The sequence below is a fragment of the Pongo abelii genome, chromosome 2, assembly GCF_028885655.2.
Source record: "Pongo abelii isolate AG06213 chromosome 2, NHGRI_mPonAbe1-v2.0_pri, whole genome shotgun sequence".
Lineage (NCBI taxonomy): Eukaryota > Metazoa > Chordata > Mammalia > Primates > Hominidae > Pongo > Pongo abelii.
The window spans coordinates 115,358,689-115,376,359 of NC_085928.1; the positions used below are offsets into that span (position 1 = coordinate 115,358,689).

The window sequence follows — 17,671 nt, forward strand, 5'->3', positions numbered from 1 at the left end:
AAGGAAATGCACAAGGAAACCACACAACTAAATGGGTGCAAGGCAGGTGCAAGGTGGGATCAGCATCCTTGAAAGTTTAAAACAGGACATACTCTGAGAACTGACCACTGGCCAACAGAGCTGGAGAGCTGTCATCAGGGGTGTGAGGTGGAAGTGTACAGGTGAGGCTGGGACAGAATCATACCTCATGTGTAAAATAAAACCGACTGCAGAAGGACTAACGTTAAAAGCACATGAACTGGCCAGGCGCGGTGGCTTACACCTGTAATTCCAGCACTTTGGGAGGCCAAGGCGGGTGGATCATCTGAGGTCAAGAGTTCGAGACCAGCCTGGCCAACGTGGTGAAACCCCATGTCTACTAAAAATACAAAAAAACTAGCCAGACGTGGTGGCGCATGCCTGTAATCCCAGCTACTCGGGAGGCTGAGGCAGGAGAATCGCTTGAACCCAGGAGGCGGAGGTTGCAGTGAACCGAGATTGAGCCACTGCACTCCTGCCTGGACAACAGAGCGAGACTCCATCTCGGAAAAAAAAAAAAAAAAAAAAACACATAAACCAACAAAATGACACGTACACACATTAATGGCATTGAAGGGGCGGGGAAGGGAGTGGTAAATGAGGGTATGAAGAGAGAGGTGAGACTGCAAAAGTGAGAAAGGGCCAGATTATTCCAGCTTTGTAGGCCCCAAGGAGTTGAGACTTCATCAGGAGGGTACTGGGAAGCCACTGGAAGCTTGGCTCCAGCTGCCCAGACACCTCCCGCTGCAGGCCCCCAGGTACACACTCAACGCATGCGGAAGGACAGGGCCTTTATCTTCCCCCAACCTGCTTTCCTCCTATTGTTCTTGCAGGAAAGGTAAAGTGGAGCAGACCCCTGCCATTCTACATACACATCTGTGGCTGAAGAGGGGCTCTCACCATCAACTCCACCGCAGATGCCATCCAAGCAGGCCAGGAGGTCACCCCCACCCCCAACCTGGAGGAAGGTAGAATGGAATCCTGAGGGCTGGGCTAGTGGCTGACAGCATTCATCTAGGACAGTCAGAAGAACCCAGAATGCAGCGGGAGCAGGACCGGGAGGGGGAGGGTCAGGCTCCCACGAAGGCTCCCTGGAGGAGGCAGTGCAAGCTGAGCCCTTAAAGGCATTGGGATTCTGGTAAGCAAAGAGACGGCAGGAGAGCATTCCAGTCGAGAAGACCGGCTGCAGTAAAAGCGTGAGGGTGGAAACGCTCGAGGTGATGAGTAGACTCGTACCTGCGGTTGGGAAGTGGGGCTGAGGGTGGGCTCCCAGGCCAGGACTTGTTGCTGGGGCATGTCGTACCGGAAGGGTTGGCCCCGAGTCAGGAAAGGCCTTGGCGGGAGCAGAGAAGGCAGTGGGCCATTTTAAATGGCCAAGATCTGGCCCGGAAGAAACTAGCCTTTTTATTTTTTTAAGGGAAGGTTGAGGTGGGAGTGGGGAAGCTAGTTCTAAGAACCCCTAGTTTGGAACTTTGCAGGGAAGGGTCAGTTCAGGCCCACTGATTACATCCATCCTTCCCGCTCCCTGTCTCCCCGCTCCCCACACACCCCAGATTCCTCTCCAGCCACAGTTTACTTTTCCGGCGGATCTGGGGGTGGGTGGTAGGTTGGGGGCGGAGGAGGGAACTTTTAGATTGGAATAAAATAAACTCCCTCTAGAGGGGTGGGGGTGGAGAGCGTACAGGAGATGTCGGCTCTGCCACTGTCTAGCCTGTGGCCTTGCAGAGTTACGAGGTGCTCAGTCTACCCATCTGTAAACTGGGGCGGTGGGGCGAGGTGGGGATCTCAACGCTCGGCTCTGCCGGCTCGAGTCGTCCGCGCCTTTAGGGACGGTGCTGGAAGCGGGGCGGGGAGGGCGCTGGCGGGAGAGGGCTGGGGGCGGAGAGCGGCGGAGGCGCAGTCGCGGGGTCAGAGTCCGCAGGGAGGCCCCCAGGCCGCTGCGCCAGGCTCCAGGCGGGGGAGGAGGCGGCGCCTCCGGGGCGGGGCTGCTGGGCGGCCTGGCTGGAGGCCCGGCGTGCGTCAGCGCAGTGAGCCCCGGAGTTTTCCACTGACGAGGAGGGCGGAGCGGCGGGCGGGGCTGGGCGCAGCCAGTCTCCCGCCGCCGCTGCCGCTGCCGGACGCGCAGAGCGAGGGGCGGCTAGACCGACGGCTGCTTGGCCGAGCGCACAGAGTCGCGGCGCGGGGTGGTCCCCGGCCGGGACGCGGGTCGCGTCGTTGTCCTCCGCGAGCGTCCGGATTGCAGGTGAGCGCCGAGGGGCTTCGGGCCCGGCAGGACGGGACTTTGGGGAGGGGGCATTCAGCGCGAGTGGCACTGCCGCTCCTGCCTCCTGCGGTTCACTCCCCGGCACCCTGAGCGGGCGCGGGGGCTGGAGCTGCCCGGCTCTGACGGCGTGCCGCGGCCGGAGTCGGGGGCCGGGGGCCCGGCCGGCGGGAGTCGCAGGTTTTCTGCTCCCCTCCCCCGCCCGCCGCGGTAACCCCTAGAGAAGTCACGGCTCCCCGAGCTCGGCGCGAGTGGGGACAGAGCCGGGCTTGCGCGCGAGCGGCGAGGCGACGGGGGCGTGCGTCCACGGGTGAGTTTCCTTTTGACCCAGTTGCCTGAGAACTTTTCAGAAGTTCCTCGCGTAGCCGGAGCAGGTGACATTTGTCGCCTTCCTCCTCGGGCTCCCCCCTCGGGGAGGCTGCGGGAGCTGCGGCGTGTGCCGGGCGCCCCCGGCCGGCGCGGGTCAGGGAGGGAGTGGAGGGATGAGCGTAGAGGGAGGCGCGGTGAGTCACGGATCCCGGGAGGGAGGGATTGTGTCGTAGGCTCACCTGTTTGTCAGTCGCCGTCACTCTCAGAGGCCACTGCTGTGAGTCACGGGCGCAGCTACACCGGCCACCCGCAGGCACACGTAGACTCTCTCCCACGCACTTCTCCTCCTTCCGCAGCACGTACTTCCTCCCCTTCCTCAGTTTCTCCTCCCCGGGGCCCATTCACAGGCACGCACTGTGGAGATGCCCACACCACAGCCATAGTCACACACTTAGTCACTCCCGCTCCCGGCACAATCACACACAGCCGTAGCCCACACTCCTGACACCAAAGGGTTCCTCCCCGTCTCCTGCTGCCCACCCAGCACCTCCACTCAGAAGTCTCAAGCCTTTTGGAGAGTAGCTCATCACCTCCCCCGACCCAAATCCTTGACAGCCCTGCCCTCTTCCTTCTCCACATCTCGGTATCTGCCTTTCTCCTATGCCCTTGACCTGTCATCTCACCTGGCTCTGGCAGCACCTCCAACGGGTCACACCCCCTCCACTCCCTGTGCTGAGCCACGTTTTTAAAATGCAAATCTGACATTGTCACTCCCTACTTAAGCCCTCTGTGGCTTGCCGTGCCCTCGAGCTAAAGCCTGCCTTGGAGCCCAGGCTCAGCCTCGCGGGCTGCCCCTCCTCCGATCACACTGTGCTGGTCCCTCCTCCTGTTCCTTACCCATGCGGAGCCCCTATCTGGAACTCTGCCTACATTCCTTACTCGGAGAGACCTACCTTCACCCCAGCCGTACCCTGTCCCACCCTTCAGACCCTCCATCCCAGCACCCCACTCTATTTGTCCTCCCTGCTCAATTCAGAGCTTCAAGAGGGCAGCAGTTGTGTAAGTCTTGCTCCCTGCATGCGCGAGTGCCTGCCACAGTGTTTGGCACATATGTGAGCTTAGTGCGTATTTGTTGAAAGAATGAATGAGAGAGGGAAGAAGGCCCCACTTAGGTGGAGGAAGCAGTCATTGTCAGGTGCAGTTTCCCTTCTGCAGGAGCAAGTGCCTCGTGTAGCCAGCAAACATTTGGCACCTATCCAGTGCCAGGTCCTGGAGGCCAAAGCCGAGGCGCCGTCCCCTCCCCCAGCTCTCCTTCAGAGGGGTGCTTGGGGAGGAGGTGCCAAGGCTTTCGGTCTGCCCTCTCTGGGCCACCCAGGCTGGTTTTTCAGTGGGGGCTAGAGGTGCTGGGAGGTGCCCTCCCCTTCTCCCAGGAAGTTCCTGAGGGACAGGGGTCATATGACCCCAAGAGTTTTGGGGGTACTGGCCAAGGCCTGGGGCTCTGAGGTTAAAGGACACATTCTTCAGATTCCTGAAGGGGGATGGAGGCAGCTAAAGGTGCCCCCTCCCTAAGACTGGCTTGGGCTGAGGCCTGGGGCGCTGGTGGGACTGCTGAGGTGGACAGAGGAGTTGCTGTGACGTTTTCAAGCCCCGCCTCCACTTCTCGAAAACAGCCTTTGGTTGCTTGGTGCCCAGGGGTGAGGTGGCCTTTCCTGGATTCGCACAGTGTGACCTAAGCGTGTAGATAACTGTGGCCAGTTGAGTGGGGGGTTGTCAGTGCCTGTGTGTGGTGGCAGGAGGGCTGCCTGATTGTCAGGGCTCAGATCCCAGAAGAAGCCTGGCTCTCTGATTCAGGGCCTGTCTCTGGGGTTCCTCGGCGGTGTGGTATTTCTGTCTGAGCCAGCTCCTGGGAACTGCTTTTCCTTCCTCCAGGACCCTAGGGAGGGGGCTGTGCTCGCCCTGGGAACACTGCCATGGTCAGGATCTTGATTCCTGGGTAGCTGCTGAGGGCCCCTCCCCCCACCTCTGACTCACTGTCTGACACTTTTCTTAGATTCTCACTATCTTTCATTCCCTCTTGACCTCTCATTGTCTCTGGCTCAGTCTTTTTGTTTCATCTCCTGCCTCTGCCTCTTAGCCTCTGGATTCCCAGGTGGAACAGAGGAACACGAGAACCAGGGGCACTTCCCCCGCCTCTCCACAGGAGTATCAGGGAGGAGGTAATTTCTCATTTCATTCCTGCTCTGCAGATTTGGAGGGGATTGTTCATCACTAGAACCTGCAGCATGACGGTAGCTTCCCTGTGTCTCTGTTTCCCTGTCTGTAGGCTTGGAGGTCATAACCTCCTCACCTTAAGTTCTCTTTCTGTGGACATCCCTTAGGCAGAGCCGCAGTGTGTGGCTGAGTCTGCTTTCCTGACATCTCTCTCCATCTGTTTCCTCTTGGGGGACCAGGGAGCCTCCTGGGATTGCCTACATTGGCACCTGCCTGCAGCCTGAGCTTCCCTCTCCTGCCCCCAGAGCCACCCTTTTTGAGCACCATTCTTGCTTGGCACAGCTGGGGGATAGACATGTGACTCTCCTCCTGCCCCTCTTAAATTAACTGTGACAGGAGCAGGAGAAGGTCACACTGACCAATCGCCCTCAGCAGCCTCATGTGCGTAAGATTGCCTGTGCAGCTGGGTCTATACCCGATATGCAGGACTGGTCTGCTTACCTCTGGTATTATCAGGTGCCTTCTCTATGCCAGACTCTGTCCTAGACATGGGCACGGGGGCAGCCAGAGAGAAATGCTCTCAGCGTGAGGCAGATGAGCAATGAGGCCCTTGCAGTCTGATCAGATAAAGTCTGTGATGGGGAAATACCAGGGTTTTTGGGAGCTGTTTTACTTTGGGCTGCTATAATAGAAAGTCCATAGACTGGGTTGCTTAAACGAAAGATTTATTTTTCACACCTTGGGAGGTTGCGAAGTCCAAGATCAAGGCTCTAGTCAGCCTGATGAAGTCCGTCTTCTTGGCTTGCAGATGGACACCTTCTTGCTGGGTCTGAGCTCACATGTTGGAGAGGGAGACCATCTCTTTTGTGTCACTTCTTATAAAGGTGCTAATAAGGTGTCATTCATCTCCGGGTTACCGCAAGGCCCACCTCCAAATACTGTCACACTGGGGATTCAGTCTCAACATAAGAATTTTGGTAGGATAGAAATATTCAGTCCATAGCAGGAGCACAGAGAGGCAGGAGGAAGGAGTGGGGGATTCAGGAGGCCCCTTGAAAGATGACTTTCTGAAAGGGAAGAGGCTGGGTTGTTGCAGCTTTGCAGAGGCCAGGAGGTGAGCGGGGACATGGCCATTACGGGAACTGCCAGTTCAGCTGGAGTATAGAGAGCAAGGTGGGGAGAGGGAAGCAGTGACCAGGTCAGCTTCAGCTTCTTGAATTCTGGACTTGATCCTAATGCCCCAAGGGGAGCTATAGAGTGGTTCTAGGCGTGGGAGTGGCAGGTAAATGTGTGGTTTAAGAAGGTCATTCTGGCTGCAGGGTCAAGAATGGCTGGGGAAAGAGGGCAGGAGCAGAGGGACATGGGGTAGCCGCTGTGGGGACAGAGACATGTTAAGGTTAGTGAACTTTTTAAATTGATAGTAACCTAAATAAAATGCATAAGTATATAAATCCTAAGTGTCCATAAGATGAATTTTTACAATTTTAGACATCCATTTAACCACCATGCAGATCAACATAGAACTTTTACAGGTCCCCCAGCCCTTCCTACCTCCCACCCCAGAAAATTTCCCTCGTGACTCTCTCCAGGGTGTCCTTCTCCCTCCCCTGGAGAACCACTGCTGTGACTTATATCATCACAGAGTAGTTCTGCGTTTTTTTTGAACATTTGCATGTATTTCATGTCTGGCTTCTTTCACTCAGCATGATGTCTGTGAGATGCATCTGTGTCGTGTGCATCCAGGAGCTGGAGCTCATTTTTTTTTTTTTTTAACAGTGTGGAATAACACATTCACTGAGCACTTATCACTAATCTAAGAATATGTGACATGTGTTGATTCTTCTAAACCTCCCAACCCTATGAGGTCTTGAGACAAAGAATTGGAGGCACAGAGAGGTTAAGGAACTTGCCCAGGATTACCCAGCCAATTAATAGTGGAGCCCGAGTTCAAAAGCAGGCAGTCTGGTTCTGGAGCCGAAGTTCTTAACACTGCCATGTGGCCTCCATGATACCTACTGGGTCTGTTCCTGGCTTTGTGTGGATTAAATGGATTTACGTGAACTCCCAGGCATGGGGTGCCTGGATATAGATGGAGGAAGAGAGAGGAAGGAGTTGAGGATGACTGCAGGTTTCTGGCTTGAGTGACTGGGTGGGTGGTGGGGCTGTTACTAAGATAGGGAACACAGGAAGAGGAACAGATGGCATGGGGGGTGGGGAACAGAGACAAGGGGTTCGATTTGGGGCCTGCAGAATTTTGTTTCTAGGGGATGGCTGGGCGGAGATACCAAGTGGGCAGTGGGTCGTGGGGGATCTCAGGCTGGATGTGTGGTGAAGGAGGCATTCAGGGCCCTGTAGATGGCATCTGGAACTTGGGAAAGGATGGGGTCTCTTGGCAGGATGCGATGGGGACAGGATGTGTGGGTGTTGTTTGTCCATATGTGTGTTTCCGTGTGGTCTGAGCATGTGTGTACATGTGTGTATGCCTGCCTCTGGGTCATGAATCCCCCACCTCCTGGGAGAACCTGTGGGTCAGCTGGGAGCTGGGTTGTTTTTGTTTGTGGTTTGACCCTGGGAAGGGGGGTGCCAAGCCTGAGAAACTACCCACGGAGAAGCCCCCGGAAACATCTGTGAGTCTTCTTCCCCCAGGCCCAGGGTGGGGGATTGGCCGGGGAGGGAGATTTTCTTGCTTTTCTCACGCTTGCCTAGGGGTGGCTCTCCCTGGGGTAAACATTATCCAGTTAGTAAGGTTGACAGCAAACTCTGCAGGATTCAGGGACTTCGTAGGCGGCTGGGAAGAGGGCGAAGGAGTGTTTGGAAAGGACACCTGAGTAGAGGAGACCAAGACAGCATTCTGGTTGGTTTTTCCTGTTCTCTCTCATTTCCTGTGATGGCAGTGGGGGAAGGGTTCCCCAGCACTGGGGCCTCGGCCTCAGCTTCAACTTCCTTTCCCTTTCCCCCTGGTGACCTCCCCGAAGGCCCAGCTGGAGCAACAGACACAAGGTAACTGTACTCAGCCTTTGGGATTGAGTCCTCTGGGGCTTGCCAAACCTTGGGAAGGACCCTTATTTGCTGAAGCATTCCAGGGAATGAGCCCCAAGTCTCTTCTGCTTGGATAAGGCCAGCCAGCTGTGGGAGTCTCTGGTTATACTTCTGCTGAGGGCTGAGACTCCCACATGGGAGACAGTGTTGTGTTGTGGGGTGCTCCATGTCACGGAGCCACAGACAGGAGAGACTTTGGACATTAGGATCAAATGAGATGTTAAAGAGACAGCCTGAGTGGCTGTGGTCACACAGGCCTGGAGGCAGGAGATTTCTTGACAGTGGAGCGGGGGTTTCTAAGGGAAAGTCTGAGAGGCTCCCACACTGGGAGGGGAAGGGCTCAGAAACTACTCCGTCTAGGAATGGAAGCCAACGTCAAAGCCAGCCTGTTCCCCAGAGTGCCTGGCTAGCCTGGAGCAAGGGCCCGCAGCCCTGCCTGTGTGCAGAGTGGCGTGCCGGTGTGGGTGTGCTGGAGGAGGAGGAGGAAGCAGAGCCACCATACCAGGGCCGTGCGGGCTGTGCGGGCTGTAGGGCGTACACACACACACACACACACACACCCCACATATACACACACACAGGCACACAGATGCAAGCTGTGTGAATCACCCAGCCTGTGAGTCAGCCCCAGGATTCCTGTCGGGGAATGAGTGAGACCAGGCTGAGGTCTGTCAGTCCATCTGTTGGTCTGTCTGCCTCCTTCCCCTGCTGGTGTGGATGCATGTGTGTGTGTGTGTGTGTTTTGTGTATGTATGTAAGTGTGTGTTGTAGGAGGTAGTGGGGAAGGTGCCTGGTGTCTGGGAAGGCTTTGGGCAGAGGTGGGAGTTTGAAGCATCAGGCCGTGGATTTGCACATTAGTTTGGAGGGAGGGAGGTGCTGTGTCTTGTGCAGAGATCCTCCTGGAGACTGTGCCCTCCCCCACACAGAGCTCCACAGGCAGGGCTGGAGGGCAGAGGCCAGGGTCTGGGATACCTTGGATGGTAAGTGGGAGGGATGATGATCCTGGCTGGAAGCCCACCTGCTGCTGCCTGCCTGCCACTTAGAGCCTTCTCATTCCCATTCCAGGCTGGCTGTCTCCAGACCCCAGAGCACCTCCGGCACCACCATGACTGGGCTGTTGAAGAGGAAATTTGACCAGCTGGATGAGGACAACTCCTCGGTCTCCTCCTCCTCCTCTTCCTCTTCCTCTTCCTCTGGGTGCCAATCTCTCTCCTGCTCCCCAAGCTCTTCTGTCTCCCGTGCCTCGGACTCAGAGGAGGAAGGCCCCTGGGATCAGATGCCCCTGCCTGACCGTGACTTCTGTAGCCCCAGAAGTTTCACCCGTGAGTACTCCCTCCCCTGGGAACTCCATCACCTGCCTGCCTTCCTGAAAGATGAAATTTAGAAGTCCCTGACCAAATGCCTTTGGCCTCTGGTGGTTACATCCCCATGGCAGTAGCTCTCATGAGCTATAATATAGTGGTCACTCAGTGTCCACTGTCCAGCGGCACCTGAGCCCAGCTAATTCACCTTTGACCTTGGGAGTGATGACATCCAGGATGCAGCTCCACAGAGTGCCCTCAGGGCCTTCCCGGTCTGGCCCCTCCCTTCTGTTCCAGTTTCGTTTCTCCAAGGAGCACCCTACCCTCCTACAAATGGAACTGCTGGAGTTCCCCGCCCGCCCCATGCTTCTCTGCCACGGGGCCTGTCAAGCCGGTCCCTCTCCTGTCAAAATGCTGTCCATTTTGCCTGAACATAGTGAAAAGGGGTTTTTCCTGGTTATTTTCAAGCTTGTATAATTGTGATTCCAGACTGATGAACATGGCCCTAGAGCAGTGTTTCTGGACTTTATTTTTCATTATTGTTCCCCAGGAAGCCTGTTTAGACGTTTTCTCCTTAATTACCCCCCACCATGAAATTTTAATACGATAGATGTGCTGTTTACCTTTTTATGTCCTGTAGGTATATCTGTGCATTACACATAAAAAGAATATAATTTTTAGCATATGGAATCTAACAGTATAAACAGAAAACCTTTTAGAAGGGAATTCCCTCTGGTAGCTGGGTACAAAATTAATATAGTAAGTTGAAATATATGGGATTTCCAGTATTTGACCATTACATGGTAATTTGCTATGATTCAACCTAATGAAAATACCAGTACATAGCTTACTAATCAATAAACATTAACTTGTAAAGGGAAAGCCTTTTTAAGCCTGTTGCAAAACACAGAAATCCTACAAATCAATAAAAAACAATAGAAAACTGTACAAAGAACCTGTACATGGCTAATAAACATAGGAAAGATGTTTAATCTTACGAATACTGTCATTTGGACTGGTAAATAACAATAAGCCAGTTCTGACATGGGTGTGGTATTCAGTTTCAGCCGCTCCAGTCCCAGCCACACAGGCTCCTAAATTCACATTTCTTTTTTCAAAGTGGGTGGAGAGGGAGGAGGGAAAAGGTGGGAGGCGGGAGGGCAGTCTGGCATGATCTTTTTGGAGGTAAGTTTTACCTCACTGAAAACTAATCCCCAGCCCATCTTTGCCTGCTTTCTAGCCCTGTCTATCCTGAAGCGGGCTCGCCGGGAGCGCCCAGGCCGTGTAGCCTTTGATGGGATCACCGTCTTCTACTTCCCCCGCTGCCAGGGCTTCACCAGTGTGCCCAGCCGTGGTGGCTGTACTCTGGGTATGGCCCCTCGCCACAGTGCCTGTCGTCGCTTCTCTTTGGCTGAGTTTGCACAGGAGCAAGCCCGTGCACGGCACGAGAAGCTCCGCCAGCGCTTGAAAGAGGAGAAGTTGGAGATGCTGCAGTGGAAGGTAGAGAGAGCCCTCTCCGTGCCCCACCTCCTGAGGCAGCTCCTGGAGTCCTAAGCTTGAGGGGTGGGCGTACCAGGGGTGGGTGCTGACTTGCTCATTATGTATATGGGGAAACAGGCCTGTGGGCCTAGTGATTGGCTTGATTGGAGTCTGTTGCCTGAGTTGTTTGCAACAGGAGGCACAGAGGAGGGCTCGTGTCTATTTGCTGCAGGGGCTGGGGGCATGATACCTGAATCTGAACTTTTTGGAGAGGGGGATGTGAAGTTGATATGAACTGGCGGGGGGTGCGTATCTGTCTGGTTAGGAAAGGGAGTCTGTCCATGATCTAGGGAATGCCATGAGTAGGATATCTCTTTTTTTTTTCAGATGCCCTGAGGGCAGTTTTCTTGGCTGTCCTGTTCACTGTCTGACACACAGTGCCCATCGCAGATTAAGCACGAGTAGTGGGGGGGTAGGCACTTGGGGAGGGTTTGTCTAGTGACAGTAGGGCTAAGCCCATGTCCATGTCTGTGCTTCTCACGTCCCTCTTTCCTGTGGATGCAGCTTTCGGCAGCTGGGGCACCCAAGGCAGAGGCAGGGCTGCCACCTGCAGTGGATGCCATTGATGACGCCTCTGTGGAGGAGGACTTGGCAGTCGCTGTGGCAGGTGGCCGGTTGGAAGAAGTGAGCTTCCTACAGCCCTACCCAGCCCGGCGACGTCGAGCTCTGCTGAGGGCTTCAGGCGTGCGAAGGATCGATCGGGAGGAGAAGCGGGAGCTGCAGGCACTGCGCCAATCCCGGGAGGATTGTGGCTGTCACTGCGATAGGATCTGTGACCCTGAGACCTGCAGCTGCAGCCTGGCAGGCATCAAGTGCCAGGTGTGGTGGTTGGACTGGGCTGGGATGGGGAAACTGAGTGTGGGGACTTCTTTGCACTCCACAGAACCCTCACTTGTACCTCTACTTTCTCTGCAGATGGACCACACAGCATTCCCCTGTGGCTGCTGCAGGGAGGGCTGTGAGAACCCCATGGGCCGTGTGGAATTTAATCAGGCAAGAGTTCAGACCCATTTCATCCACACACTCACCCGCCTGCAGTTGGAACAGGAGGCTGAGAGCTTTAGGGAGCTGGAGGCGCCTGCCCAGGGCAGCCCACCCAGCCCTGGTGAGGAGGCCCTGGTCCCTACTTTCCCACTGGCCAAGCCCCCCATGAACAATGAGCTGGGAGACAACAGCTGCAGCAGCGACATGACTGATTCTTCCACAGCATCTTCATCAGCATCAGGCACTAGTGGGGCTCCTGACTGCCCCACCCACCCAGGCCTGCCTGGCCCTGGCTTCCAGCCTGGCGTTGATGATGACAGCCTGGCACGGATCCTGAGTTTCAGTGACTCTGACTTTGGCGGGGAGGAGGAGGAAGAGGAGGAAGGGAGTGTGGGGAACCTGGACAACCTCAGCTGCTTCCATCCAGCTGACATCTTTGGTACTAGTGACCCTGGTGGCCTGGCCAGCTGGACCCACAGCTATTCTGGCTGTAGCTTCACATCAGGCATCCTGGATGAGAATGCCAACCTGGATGCCAGCTGCTTCCTAAATGGTGGCCTTGAAGGGTCAAGGGAAGGCAGTCTTCCTGGCACCTCAGTGCCACCCAGCATGGACGCTGGCCAGAGTAGCTCAGTGGATCTCAGCTTGTCTTCTTGTGACTCCTTTGAGTTACTCCAGGCTCTGCCAGATTATAGTCTGGGGCCTCACTACACATCACAGAAGGTGTCTGACAGCCTGGACAACATCGAGGCACCTCACTTCCCCCTGCCTGGCCTCTCTCCACCTGGGGATGCCAGCAGTTGCTTCCTGGAGTCCCTCATGGGCTTCTCCGAGCCAGCCGCCGAAGCCCTAGATCCCTTTATTGACAGCCAGTTTGAGGACACTGTCCCAGCATCTCTAATGGAGCCTGTGCCGGTGTGAGGACCAGGATGCCTTTTCCCAGCCCCAAGAGACCTGTTGCTGCTTTCTTGTAATTGTGGGGCTCCCCAGAGTCTGTGTAACAGTCTCCCACTGGCTGGCTCACCCACAGGTGCCATGTGCACACTCCTGGTTTTCAAACAATTCTCTGGATTTATTTATTTGTTTTAACTTTTCTGTGCTGAAGAGAGGACTGGGGGGAGGGGGCTTCCCCTTTCAGCTGCCCGGCCCCCCACACCCACAGCTTGCTCTTCTATCTCCACAACGTGAGCCTGGAAGAGGAGAAAATATGGCTCCTCTGGAGCTTGGCAGACCACTTTTCGGTCTTTGTGTGATGCTCCTTAGCCCAAAGACGGTGAGACAGGGCTGAAATCAGATGGCTTCTGCCACCCTGAGCCCTAGACCCATGGGTGGCTAAATCCACTGGACTGTGAAGACTATAATTTATTTCCATAATTTATTTGGAGATTGAGAAGGCTTTGGTTGCACCTCTTTGGCTGGTGGGTAATGCCAGGGTTGGGGTGGGCACAGGCCCTCAAGAGCCCCTTTTGCCTTGTAGTCCTACACCTTGCCCTGCCTGGGCTTTGGTGCAGACTAGGTGTGGATTTGAGCTCTATGATCTATGTCTGCTACCTGGCTCCTAGATGGCTCTGCGGGCAGGTGCTGGCCAAGGACATCATCTAGGCAGGGGGAGAGCCTGGGCTGAACAGCTGTGACCAAAACTCCCTTCTGCCCCACCCTGCCCCCTCTACTTCCTGCCCTCTGTTCCATCTTCCCCTCCCCAAAGGCCACAGCCTTTATTCCAGGCCCAGGGATGTAGGAGGGGGAAGGAGGAAACAGGAAGCCCAGAGAGGGCAAAGGGCCTACCTCGGGGTGCGAACCATGCCCCAGACATTATCTCAGGGCTTTCTGGGCACTGCACTTCAGCCTGGCCCACCTGCCCATGCCCTGAGGCCAGTTGGCGAGGGGTGGCTCCTGAGGGTTTTTATACCTTTTGTTTGCTAATGTTTAATTTTGCATCATAATTTCTACATTGTCCCTGAGTGTCAGAACTATAATTTATTCCATTTCTCTCTGTGTCTGTGCCAAGAAACGCAGGCTCTGGGCCTGCCCCCTTGCCCAGGAGGCCTTGCCAGCCTGTGTGCTTGTGGGAACACCTTGTACCTGAGCTTACAGGTACCAATAAAGAGGCTTTATTTTTAACAATGTGGTATGTATTTGTGGGGTGGGAAGCAGGGGTACACCCTCAGGGGCAAAGGGGATGGGGGACAAGCCCTGCAGAGGAGAGTATGGACACAGGCTGTGTTGGGGGGTACACCCAGCATATTGGGCCTCTTTCCAGGCAAGCCAGTCAAGTTGGAGGCAGGAAGCCAGCTGGGAGGCTGGCCAGGCAGATAGAGCAGTTTTTCCTTTGGATTAACCTGTTCCTCTACAGTGGTGACCTGGGGTGGTGGGGAGGAGCAGCAGCAGGGTCTTCTGACATGGGGCTATCTGCTGGGGATGGGTAAGGGCACCCTTCTTCCTACACATGCACACTGAACTGAGGCCTTGTCCTGAGGGTGAATTCACCAACCTGGGTGGAGGCAGGGTAAGGGGATGTGCCTGGTCAAGGCCTGGTGATGGCCTTACATAGCAGCTGTGGTCCCTGGGGACTTGAGCAGGGGGTCAGCGGGAAGGGCAGGGGGGAAGCTGCAGAACCTCATCCCTCTGCACCAGCCAGACCTGTCTGACCTGTCCCTGGCAGCTCAGCTGGGCTGCAGGCCAGAGGAGTAGGCCACACCCTACTCTGGGGAGCCCCAGTCTGGGGGCCTGAGAAAGGTTGACTTCCCCCTTAGGAATGATAGTGATTTGTACAAGAGCTGGAAGGAGGAACCGCCAGAGGAGAACTGATTTGGGTCTCCTTGCTCTAATTCTCTGCCTTGGTCTGTACTGGGCTCACTCATCTCTTTGGCTTAACTGGTAAGAGCACAGAGCCAGAATGCTGGGCTTGAATCTCAGATTTTCTGCTACCTAGTGAGGTGATTTATGCAAATTACTCCCTCTGTGCCTGGGTGTCCTCAATAGTGCATGCAAACAGTAACACTACTCACCTCATAAACTTGTTTAGTTCATATTTACAAAGCCCTTAAAGAGGGCCTGGAACATGCAAGTCCTGTGTATGTTTGCAACTTGCATCGATTTTCATGTTTCTGCCATTCTTTCTCTGAATGTTTAATCCTTTCTTTTTTGCCTGTCCTGTCACCCTTCAGGTATCTGTCTCTCGCCTCTGGACATGCATGGACATGACCACATGGCCATATCAGTGCCATTAGAGGACTCATAGTTTGGAGTCTGGCCTATGGTGGGGCAGTATGTCCCTGTAACCAGCTTAACTAGGAATAGCTAGACCTTAGGCTTCTCAGGTTTAGAGTACCCTGGTACATTGAGTTGTCCTGTTTCTTCTTCACTGGTGCCTGTAGACCCTTCTGTAGCGATTACTTCAGCACGCACAATCCAAAACCTGGGTTCTTCAAGGGTTCCCAGGGTCGCTCTGATTGGCCTGGTGGTCTGGGTGGCAGCCCTCAGCTCCAGTACTCTGGCAGGAAGCCCCAACAGGCTTCCACCACATGGACTCAGCCCATGGCTGGACTGAGGCCTGCCTACTCCCATCTAGGGCCACAGGGTTCTTAGTTTTTGTTTCTTTGTTTTTAGATAAATGAAGACAATCTAGGGTTTACAGCAAAAACATGATTAATGCACAATCCCTTTACAGGATCATTCTCCATATAGATAGACCTGTCAACAAACCTGCCCCAACAAAACTGGGTTGTAAAGCAGATCACAGAAAGGGGACTGGGTTTTCCCACAGGAAAAATGGTAGTAACCTGGAGAAAGCATTCCAGATCCCCAGCTCATATCAACAAACCATGTATGTGATCAGCAGTGTGTTATAAAAACAAGGCTCAGCGCCATCTGAGTTACACTGTTCCAAAGGGACCCTTATCTGTCCACTGTTCCCAAACCTTAGTCACTGGACAACTGCTCTTGAAAACTCTGCCCATATCTGCATTCTACTTACTCTAAATAATTTTTCTTTAAATCAATTATATCAGTATGCTTAAAAGTTAAACCCATCCCATGGAACAGCACCCATAAATTCCTGACTTTGCTGTGCTAGTTGGTTTTCCGTGTAAAAATGATGTGCTTTTAAAAACACATAGTTATTAAACTTTAAAATGTTTGCTGTGTATCACTGGCAGAGAGTTGTGCCATGATTTGGGAGACATCTAATTTCCTGCCACAAATGGGGACACTAAGACCCAGAGAGGGGAAGGGACCTGGGAAGGCCACATTGGGAGATCCTAGGCTTCCTGATTGTCCTGAGGCCAGACTGTCCCATTATTGGCATCCTTAATGACATCAAGGAAGACTGGTGTTGGGAGCACAGCAAAGGTGCCCTCTGTCACCCTCTTGCCAGTTGCAGTTAACATTATTCATCTAAATAGGAACCACTGCATTTGCCCCCTTAGACATTAAAAGGGTTTCTGTAGGATGTTAGATGGGCAATGTCTTTTGTAAAAGCTGAAGTGGGAACTATTTTTTCTTGGAATGTTTCCTTGTGTGAGGCGAGGGTAGTCAGGTTTGTCCCAAACTGGTAAGGACCAGAAGAAGCCAGCTGGACTTGGCGGGGAGTGGGGCTGCGGGGGGCAGGGGAAAGGGAAACAATGCATGGACAGGGTGGGACAATGGCTCTTGTACCCTGCAGGCCCTCTCACACAGGGCCTTAGCTGTGGGGGCCTTCGGCAGTTAATCCTCCTGTCTCCTGGGCCCACCGCCAGGCAGACTCAGAGGGTAGCATGGCAGGGAGAAGTAGCTGCTTCTTTAGCTCCGGGATCCTGGAGACCAGACAGGAGAGGGGCAACAACCATTGAAAAACAGCTGAAGGGGATTCTTTTCAACCACCATTCCACTAGGAGCCCCCTCTTTGCTCCCCTCTGCCCCCACAAAGAGTCTGGGATAAAAGCGAGGTCTGTTAGAAAGCGCCCAATGAGCCCAGCAAAAGTTAAGCCAGTTGATGTCTTTCTTCCCAGAGCAAAATTTCTTGTGCCTTAAAAACATAAAGTTAGGTCAGATGAGACATGATTCAAAATAAAACACATAAACTATAGAAATGGGGAAGAATGTGTCATTTTTTGAATCCTTTCTCCACTGACCCACTTTCCATCCCTCCACACAACTTCAGTAGGTTGATGGCTTCTACGGGTCCAGGCCCCTTGACCCCAGCTAGGGCCTCAAGGACCTTCGGGCCTTTTCCAAAATTTCCTCCCTGATCTTGGGGTAGTTGGGGTGCTCCCTGAGGACCTGGAACAGAGAGAGAATGGGTGTGCAGTATCAGGCAGGGCTCCCCACCACTACACCAGGCCCTCCCCACTAAGGCTGCTGGCTTACATCGTTGCAGATTTCGATGGCCTCCACAAATTTCTTGTCCTTCAGGTAGTTGAAAGCAAGTTTGAAACCTACCAGGGACATGGAGAGCATAGATGGTGGCACCCTGGTGACCTGAGAACCCCTCTGGTTCTCATAACAGCCAGGGTACAGGCCTTGAGTTCTGGGGTCATGGTGGGGGTCCTCCTGCCCACCTCCCTCCCACGTCCATTCACGTGCACCCTGGCTGGTTGCCTTACCAATGGCAGGGTTGGTGTGATGACTGTACTTCCAGGCCAGTTTGTAGTTGGTGACTGCATCCTTGTAGGACTGCTCCTTCTCCATGATGAAGCCCATGTACTCATAGGCCTTGTAGCAGGACTGCAGGGAAAGCCAGTTAGAGCCTCTGCAGAGCGGAAGCCCCAACTGGTTCCCTGGGCCAGGGTGGGACTGGGACCAGAACCAGAAGCAGGCAAGGGACAGAAGTGAGCTGCCATAAACCAAACTGCCAAGGGACCCCAGGGGTACCCCAACCTTTGCAAGAAGCCAACTGTGTGCCCTCCTCTCAGCTACCCCAGACACTGGCATAACCCCTTTCCCTGCAGCCCTCCTGTTCCACTACTCCCATTCCTGGCCTGCTCTGACCTGCAAAAGTCCCTCCAGCTTGGAACCCATGAACCTTTCCCAT

General features: G+C 54.4%; 2 protein-coding genes across 28 annotated transcripts in view; one reads left to right on the forward strand and one right to left on the reverse strand.

Moving 5' to 3' along the window:
* Positions 1-1,029: 1,029 nt before the first annotated feature.
* CSRNP1 (cysteine and serine rich nuclear protein 1) lies at positions 1,030-13,782 on the forward strand. Of its 11 annotated transcripts, XM_063721595.1 has the most exons (6): positions 4,270-5,682; positions 7,774-7,798; positions 8,903-9,159; positions 10,379-10,638; positions 11,182-11,496; positions 11,593-13,782. In XM_063721595.1, the coding sequence occupies exons 1-6, from the start codon at positions 5,607-5,609 to the stop codon at positions 12,580-12,582; spliced, it is 1,923 nt and encodes a 640-aa protein (XP_063577665.1). In that variant the 5' UTR covers positions 4,270-5,606; the 3' UTR covers positions 12,583-13,782.
* Positions 13,783-16,730: 2,948 nt separating this feature from the next.
* TTC21A (tetratricopeptide repeat domain 21A) overlaps positions 16,731-17,671 on the reverse strand; it is a 31,107-nt gene continuing 30,166 nt past the window's right edge. For all 17 annotated transcript variants that reach the window (XM_024244283.3, XM_024244284.3, XM_063722122.1 and 14 more), the window contains 3 exons: positions 17,244-17,364; positions 17,008-17,075; positions 16,731-16,920 (listed from right to left, as the gene is read on the reverse strand). In XM_024244283.3, coding sequence (XP_024100051.2) covers positions 16,843-16,920; positions 17,008-17,075; positions 17,244-17,364 — 267 coding nt within the window. In that variant the 3' untranslated portion in view covers positions 16,731-16,842. The remainder of the gene's footprint in view (positions 16,921-17,007; positions 17,076-17,243; positions 17,365-17,671) is intronic.